The sequence below is a fragment of the Fukomys damarensis genome, unplaced genomic scaffold, assembly GCF_012274545.1.
Source record: "Fukomys damarensis isolate Sample0158 unplaced genomic scaffold, DMR_v1.0_HiC HiC_scaffold_4, whole genome shotgun sequence".
Classification (NCBI taxonomy): Eukaryota; Metazoa; Chordata; class Mammalia; order Rodentia; family Bathyergidae; genus Fukomys; species Fukomys damarensis.
Window position 1 is genome coordinate 62,717,170 of NW_022900916.1, and position 8,898 is coordinate 62,726,067.

The following is an 8,898-nucleotide window of genomic DNA, read 5'->3' on the forward strand; positions in this document are numbered from 1 at the left end:
GGTCCACCTGCCGGTCGGAGCGGTGCGTGCCTCTTCCTGTGCGGCGGGAGGGAGGCCGGTGGTGGTGGTGGTGGTGGCAGCTTCGCGGCCCTGCCGGGAGGTGGGGTGTGGTGGTCGTGGTCACAGCGTGGCGCTGGCTGTCGCGACTTCCGTGGCCTTGCCGGCCTCAGTGTTGGGGGCTGTGATCTCCCTGCCAGCGAGTCTGATCCTGGCGGGGCCTTGCATGCAGCTTTTGTGGTGTCAGTGACGGCTCTGCGGGCTGGCCTGGCGTGCTGGCCGCCCTTGGGAGTTGGGGCCCTTGGTACGTACGGCCTTGATGGTGATGCTGTTGGCGGTGCGGCCCTGGTGGCCATCATCCTGGAGACTGCCTCGTGCGGCTCGGTGTCCTGCGGCCGTGGAGTTGCCCGCTAGCGAAGTACGTCGGTGTCCAGGCGTAGGTGTTCAGTTTGGTAGAGGGGAGTAACGAGTGCCGGAAGGGCTTTCCTGTGGTTAAAATACCAGCTTCTCTAATTTAGGGGTTGGCCACTAGCTTTAAACCTCCCAAATGTATTTGATGAATTCACCCTTAACAAGCAACACTAGGTTTTGAAAACTACCTTTTACCGACAGTGGAATGGAGAGGCTAAGAACACTGGGTTAGTAGCTTTTAAATTTTTGTTTGAACAATAACAGGCATGAGGCTAGAGTTAATATCGTTATTGTTCCTACACATGCAGGTTTTTTTTTTTTTGCAATTCTATGAGTTTTGACAAATGTATACTGTCGTTAAAAGCCCAACCTTTATCTTTTTTTTTTTTTGAGACAGGGTCTCACTATGTAGTTGAGACTGACCTGGAACTCACTGTGTAGCCCAGGTTGGTCTTGAACTTACAGCGATCCTCCTACCTCTCAGCCTCCCGAGTGCTGGGATTACCGGCGTGCGCCAACATGCCCTGTTTACACATTTTTGAGGAAATAGCACTTGTCTTTGGGAAGACAAAGCTATCTTTAGCGTTTAAAGTTGTTCATACTATAATTTGAGGGGTGCTTTCTATTTGACACCTCAGACATCTGGGAAATATCCTTTGTCATCATTGTAGGTTTGATTTCCAGGAGACTTAATGTTATAATCTGTGGGTCTCATTTTGTAGCATTAAACTACAGTTATGATGAATGATAGAGAATTTCTGCTAGAGTTGACATATTTCCTTTAAAACTGGTGGATCTAGTTCATTCAGTGAAAGAAGTATGAGATGTGTTCTTTTCATTGTAAGTGTAGATTAAACATTTCCCTATGTCAAGTTACTGTTTGGTGTTTCCTTTGGGGAAAGAGTCTGGGACTAAAATTAAGGGTGGTATAAGTGAAAACTCTTACTACTAATTGTTAGGCTATCTGGAGCCACTAGTAATACGATAGTGTCTAAAATTGTAGTGCTTGTTTGAGTATACTGTTTTGAATTTTTGTTCTTTTAAACTACATTCTCCCTAGATACTGGCAGTTTGGCTGTTCTTACATTACTTTTGATGCTTTATTTTTTGGTAATTTTTTTTTAGGATTAATGGAAAATTTCATTAAATTTGTTATGAAACTGAATTGTTTTTTCCTTAAAATTAAATGAGAAATGAGTTTCATTTTTGTTGTTTTTTTCTTGTAGAAAACTCCACCATACATTTTCTCCCCAATTCCATTTCTTGGGCATGCTGTAGCATTTGGGAAAAATCCAATTGAGTTCCTAGAGAATGCATATGAAAAGGTGAGTCTTCTAAATAATTAGAAAAAAAGAAACTAGTTTAGATAAGTGCTTTTCAAACTTTTCTTTTATATAGAAGAACATTTAAAAAATTGTGTCCTTATGATTATTGATAGTATAGAAAATATGAAATGGAACCTACCTTGGTTTAAGATTGGAGAGGTCTTGTAGACTGCCACTCTTTTTAGCTTCTGCTCATGTCCTGAGGTAGCCTGAGATGCACCCAAAGAAACCTGTAGTTCTGGCAATTACTGTTTAAAAAATACTGTTCTAAATTGATTATAGTTAAAATTGACCCTCATATTTCTTAACCTTACATCTCTTTTCTGTACCTCTCCTGTGACTTACTCTTCACTTGGGTGACCCATTGAGTACCAGTGAGCACTCAAATCCTTTCCTTTTCAATGAGATTTCTTGTATCACTTAAACCATTTACTCTTCAGCCCTCCTTTGAAGTCCAAAATACCTGAGGTGAATAAAGGAAGAGATTTTTACTTAGCTCATGCTTTCTGAAGTTTTAGCCCATGGTTGGTTGACTCTGCCAAAAAAACATCATACTGAAAAGGGCATGGTGGAGGAATGCTGTTCATTTTGTAGCAGCCAAAAAGCAGAGTGAGAGAGATTGTTCTGGTGGGCATCCTCCTCTTGCTCTTTTTGTTCCATCCAGGCCCTATTGGATGGTGCTACACTCGAGGTAGTTCTCAGCCCAGTTTGCTATCTCACTAATCTCTGGAACTCCCTCACAGATAATTCTCACAATTGTGTATACTGATTTCCTAGGTGTTTCTCAATCCAGTAAAATGACAGTGGTTAATCCTCACAGACTTGTTCCCTGTTCCACCTTGCAAATTTCTCTTAGTTTTTAAATTACTCATCCTCATTTGCTTGTGCAATGCCTTTAATTATAATCATTCTTGATTTCATTAGATCATCTGTTTCACTTTCCCACTTACTTTTTCCCACTTAGTTTTCTCCTGATCTGTCCGCCCTCTTTATTTTTTCTTTTTTTACTTTTGGTTCATGGTCCATCATTTCAGTTATATTCTTGCGAAGATCTTTAGTTTCCTTGCAGCTTGATTTTTTTGCTCATCTTACTTGGCAGAATTCCAAAGGTGGGAGGAGTCAGTTACTCATTTTTCTCCTTTCTTGTACCAGATTTTTTTCCTATTTCATGATTGCCTGCCTTGCATGAAATTTGGATACTACAGAACAATTCTGTTTTGTTCTTGTGATTGGCTGATTTTTTCCATTCATCTCAATAACTAGTTCAAGTCTTTACTTTTCTGAACTTATAAGTCTTAATTTTTTTTCTTTCTCTTTTGTTTTTTTGAGACAGGGTCTTGCTAGCTAGTTCAGGCTAGCCTTCACCTCACAATATAGCTCAGGCTGGCCTCAGCATCCTGAGTATTGGGATAATGGATAAGCACCACCATACCCAGCATAAATTTATAAATCTTTCTACCTTTCCATCAAAGCAAATGACTTTTGTTTTCTATTTAAAGATTGATTAGGGCCAGGGATTTAGCTCAGTGGTGCCGCTGCCTGTCTTGCAAGTACAAGGTCCCAAGTTCAATCCCTGGTACCAAAAAAAAAGAGAGATTAAAAACCATTCAGTGAGAGTTCTCTCATGTTCTCAGTTTTAGACATACAAAGCTGCTTGTCTCTGTGTTCTGTTGTCTTCCTATAATAGTGATAATAAAATTTACTGTGTGCTAGGATTTAGTGCTTTGCATAGATTATTCCACTGAATGTCCACCAGAATCCTTAATATGTAAGTTTTGTAGATAACAAAGTTGAGAAACAGGTTATATAATTTGTTCCAGGGCTCATTGCCAGCCAGTGCCCAAGCCAAAATTACACGTTCTGATTTCTGGGCCTATGTTTTGGTAATAATAATGATAGAAAAGAACTCATTTACTATGGCTGAGACACTCTTCAGTGTCCTTTACATATAATTTATATAATCTGTATTAACCAGCTCTATGAAGTGGGTGCTATTTTTCTTACTGTATTATAGATGAGGGAAACAGAAACACTGAAAGATTAAGTTTTCTGACTGTAGGACTAAAGTCACACTGATAAGTGGAGGAGCTGGGATTTGAACCCAGGCAATCTGGCGCTAGAATCTTATGCTCACTATATTCTACTACTTTAGTTTTGTGCAGTGTGCTGCCTCTTATTAGAAGATGAACTCTTCATTACTTTCTTTTGTCTTAGAAACCTTTTACTATCATTCTCTTAGTTGGATCTTTTTGTTTTCTTCTGAAAAATTCTCAAGTGTTGCTCATTAAGAAGTGAGACTGTTTTTCTATTTTTCCTTTCTATTCAGTAATGGGGATTGAACATAGGGCCTTACACACGCTAGGTGAGTTGACTAGCCTAATTATTTTTATTTTTCAGATTTTTGAGATAGGGTCTCCCAAAGTTGCCCAGGCTGGTCTCAAACTTCTGATCTTCCTGCATTTGTTCCCAGAGGAGCTGGGTTAATTAATAGGCAGGCACTGTCATGCCCAGTGCAGTGCTTCTCTTAAACATTTTGTCCCTCTTTGTCTGTGCTCGCTTTCTATATTTCTACAATTCCTGTAGAATTACTCTTCAGTTTGCTCAAGTCTCATCAGTAAACTTGTCCTCTTTGTTTCTTTCTAACTCACTTGTGGGCAGAGACCTGACCATTTATTGTTGGTGCGTGGTTACTGAGGTTAGTTATATCCCTTTATTTTATGTTTTGGAGACAGGGTCTTCCTATGTAGCCCAGGCTGGCCTTGAATTCACAGTGATCCTCCTGCCTCAACCTCCTGAGTGCTAGGATCACAGGCACATATATCAGCATGCTGGGCTTCTATCCCTTTATTTTCTAGGTAATTTTCTAGCTTCTCCCGAACACAGCCATATGTCGACGCCCAAATTAATGTTTGTGGCTCTGGTCTCTGAGCTAATGAACTGGATGTCCAATTCCCATATGATTCTCATTTATCTCAAAAGTAACTGAAATCCAGTACTTCTAATATTTGCTGATTTTTCTTTCTCTGATTCTGGGTATCCTATCTTATTCTTTTATCATTGCTTTTCTGGTTTTGCAGTGTACCAGAAATAAAATTCCTTTTTGATACTTCCTTCACTCTCTCAATCCATTGCCAACTCTGCAGACTGTCTCCAAAATAACTTAGTTATCTATTTGCTTCTATGACTGCTACCCCGCCATTACTTTGTACTAAGACCTTAACATATGGTTGTGCAGTGGGTTCTCGCTGGTCTTTTGGCATCTTTCTGCTCTTATCCCTCCATCCTTTGTGTATAGCAGTCAGAGGAATCTTTCTTTAAAATATACAAAGACTAATGTGTCTTTTCCACATAAAATAAACCTTGCCCCTTTGACTGTAAGCAAAAACTTCTTCAACCTGACTTACCAGACTCTATGGTGTAGGTTCTGCCTGACCCTTGACTCATCTCATCCTTCTTGCCCTCGTATTCAAGACCATTGTGCATGCTTGGTTGCCATCCTTCAGGTCTCAGTGCCGATGTCTTCCTCTTTAGGTCTGCTTTTCTGGTTATCTCATCGCAATTGTTTTTCTTTGTGTAGTATTTAACACCTGCAATGTTACATTTGTTAATGTATTACTTGATTTGTATCCTTTCAAAGAGATGGTTCTCTGTGAGTTAGGGACATTATTTTTGTTCATGATTATTTTCCTAAAGTGTAGTTGTCAACAACAACAACAATAATAAATGCATGCTTGTAACACTTAACAGGTGTACCGACAACAAGATGAAATCATTCAGTGTTGATGAGATCATATAAAACTGATAACACCATAAACTTCTTGTGTCTTCAAATAGTATGTTCTATAGAAAAGGATGTATCTTTTGGCTGCTCTATAAATTTATTTTCAGTTAAAGAGCAGAGGGTTGTATATTTAGAGATATTCATTACAGAATTATTTATTAAAGCAACTCTGGCAGCATTACCCATATGCCCAATAATGAAAAAGCAATTAAGTTATCATCTTGGTGTGTAATAATAGAAAACAGTAGATCACTAATGTTTAAATGATAGAAAATATTTTCAGTATTAAAAGTGGAAAAAAGAATAAACAGTTGTCTGAGTTCGATCCCCAGTACCACAAAAAAGAATAAACAGTTGTCTTTATACTGAATTTGCAACTAATTATAAATTTAGGTAAGTACAAGAACAGTTAGTGTGGCAAGTTGCAGAGAATTGCTTTAAGATGTATGAATGTTTTATTTTTTTGGCCATGTATTATATGATTTAAGAAGTTTTTTTTTTTTTTTTTTTTTTTTTTTTTTTAAAAAAAGTTTTTTTTTTTTTTTTTTTTTTTTTGGTAACATCACCATGAGTGCTTTTCTCTCTTTAGTATGGACCGGTTTTTAGTTTTACCATGGTGGGCAAGACGTTTACTTACCTTCTGGGGAGCGATGCTGCTGCATTGCTTTTTAATAGTAAAAACGAAGACCTGAATGCAGAAGATGTCTACAGTCGTCTGACAACACCGGTGTTTGGGAAGGGAGTCGCATATGATGTGCCTAATGCAGTAGGTGACACTGTTATTTTGAATAAGGACAAATCTATACTATAATATTTATAACTAGTAGTGTAGTATTACACACTTACAATGTAAAAACAATTTATTCCTTGGTTCAAAAAATCTGGAAGTGCATGAGACATATGAAAGGAGAAAAACTGTGCTAACTGATAAGGAATGTGTATTTTATTTTATATTTGCTGGCATAGCCTAAATAATTTTAACAGGCTTCCTGTACAAAGAAATGAAATCAGTGATAAGAGCATATTGGGATTTGATTTGAGAAAGTAATAAGGAAATACCATTATTTCATTAAAAGGGTTTTCTTCCTACCTACCCTGAAATTCTAGCATAAGAGTTGTGAATTAGAAATTGCTGACTTCAGATATCCTCTTTCTTATGCACTCCTTAGGTATAGTGCATGTTTGTTGTGTGTTTTTCTCTTCTAAAGTTAATTTTTAAAGTATAAGTTGATATAGAACATCACCTAGATAACCAGCTCAGGTGCTTGGTGAACTTGGCTAACACATAACCCAGTCCCCAAGTGTCTTAGTTGCTTTTTTCCTGGCTGAGACAAAATATCTGACACCCAAAGATAAAGGAGAAAAGGTTGATTGGGCTTACAGTTTGTAGAGATTTCAGTCCATAGCTGGCTGGCTCTAAGGCAGGGTGTCATGGCAGAGTGGCATCAGAGATGAGAAATAGCCCACAGTAAGCAGGCAGATAACAAGGGCACATTAACATTCTTTCTGTCCCTTATATTTTATGCAGGCTGCCTGCCCTAGGGAGAGTATAGCACTCACACCCTTAATTCTAGCCAGAACTATGCCAAACCTTTGTTCAGTGGATTGATTTAGTAATCACACTCTAGATTCAGCCAACTGAAAAGCCCTCGTCTCTCCATGGCTTCGTGAGGCTTTGGGGGAGTATCTAGACACAAGCCATAACCTCATGTATAGCAGTTAAATGTAGACTTTCAGTATCATTCCTGGAAGTGGGGAGAATGAATGACTGCTCAAGACCAAAAGCAAACCCCTTGGGGATGGTAGGAGGGGGTGAAGGCAGGGCAGGGACAAGGGGAAAAGTGAGAACCAAGACCTATCATATAAAGGTACAAGATCCCAATGATGAATGTAACTGTACTGTGTACCTAAAATGTACCAATAAATTCAATGAGGTAAAAAAAAATGTTACAGTATTAAAAAAAAAAAAAGTAAACCCCTCAGAAAATCTCTTTGCTTAGGTTTGGTTTATCTACTTATTTTTCTTCTCCCATTTTATTAGACTCTTAAAATATAATTCCCCCAAAGGATTAACCATTAGTTGTCTTTGTGTAAATTTATTTTTTTCAGATTATATTCTCATTATATTCTGGAAGATAGTATCAGTGAGGAATATTTGTTTGGAAATGGAGGAGAATAAAAGTTAAAGTGGATTAAAAATAGAATGAAACTATAATGGACCTTCAGGAAATTGTATTGTTATTTGAGTTGGGTTGGAAGACTGGAAGTCAAACAGAATAGGAAAAGGAAGATGTGGAGTTAGGACTGGGAAAAGGGTAGGTAGGAAGGAAGGCAGGGTGTGAGCTTCCTACTTTATTCATCTAGGACCCTGGTAGGAGACACTGACCTCCACATTACTTCAAATGAATGCATAGATGCTCTTAAGTTGCCATCTCTGCTATAGTTTTAAAAAACTCTTTTACTATTTTTTTCAATTTGTCAGGATGCTTTCTTTGAGTGTTATACAGTTAGAATTAACGAATTATGATGTAACAAACTTTTTAATGCTGTATAACCTTGTTTTTATTTTAGATTTTCTTAGAGCAGAAGAAAATATTAAAAACTGGACTTAACATTGCCCACTTTAAACAGTATGTTTCTATAATTGAAAAAGAAACACTGGAATACTTTCAAAGTTGGGGAGAAAGTGGAGAAAAAAGTAAGCAAAATGTTTTACATTTGTCCTGTTATTTCTACTTGTCTGATTAGAAATCTAGAGAGAGTAATATAAAACAGCATATATATGTAGATATATGTATGTAGAATTACCTTGGTTTTAATGAGAATGATGTGTTTTGCTTTCCAAGGAGTTGTTACCGTGAATCAAGTTTTTTACTAGACTGCAGTAAGGTATTCTTCAGAGGTGATTGCCCTCCCTGGAGCAGGGAGCAATATTTGCTCACAGGACAGCCAGGGCATCACACTCTGTGGGTGAGCTTCAGCTTCCCTGAGAAGAGTAGGAGCCTGATTTTATTTTTACCCTTAAAGTTGATGTGATGTATTTTCTAACCATACAAAAAGCTGATGTGCAAATTAGAATGCCAACTTAGTAAATATATGTGAATATATGTTTATAGCAGTCATAGACCAGTGTATTAACGATCTTCTCCCTTTTGGCAGTCTAATTGGAAAGCCACATGTTAATGGGATGTTCTTTTAATTACTGTAGAATGAAAGAACAGGAAATTAATTGGGTAGTTTTTAAGACTTAGGCATGATGGTGCACGCCTGTAATCCTAGCACTCGGGAGGCTGAGGCAGGAAGATCACTGTGAGTTGGAGACCAGCCTGGGCTACATAGTGAGTTTCAGGTGAGTCTCAACTACATAGTGAGACCCTGTCTCAA

At 38.1% G+C, this 8,898-nt stretch overlaps 1 protein-coding gene across 3 annotated transcripts in view; it reads left to right on the top strand.

Moving 5' to 3' along the window:
• Positions 1-8,898, top strand: part of LOC104847884 (lanosterol 14-alpha demethylase) — a 30,686-nt gene that overhangs the window by 6,623 nt on the left and 15,165 nt on the right. For 2 of the 3 annotated variants that reach the window (XM_010603488.3, XM_010603486.3), the window contains exons 2-4: positions 1,635-1,733; positions 6,104-6,280; positions 8,086-8,212. In XM_010603488.3, coding sequence (XP_010601790.1) covers positions 1,635-1,733; positions 6,104-6,280; positions 8,086-8,212 — 403 coding nt within the window. Of the gene's footprint in view, positions 1-6; positions 23-1,634; positions 1,734-6,103; positions 6,281-8,085; positions 8,213-8,898 lie in introns of those variants that run through there. The other variant, XM_033758503.1, reaches the window with a different exon arrangement.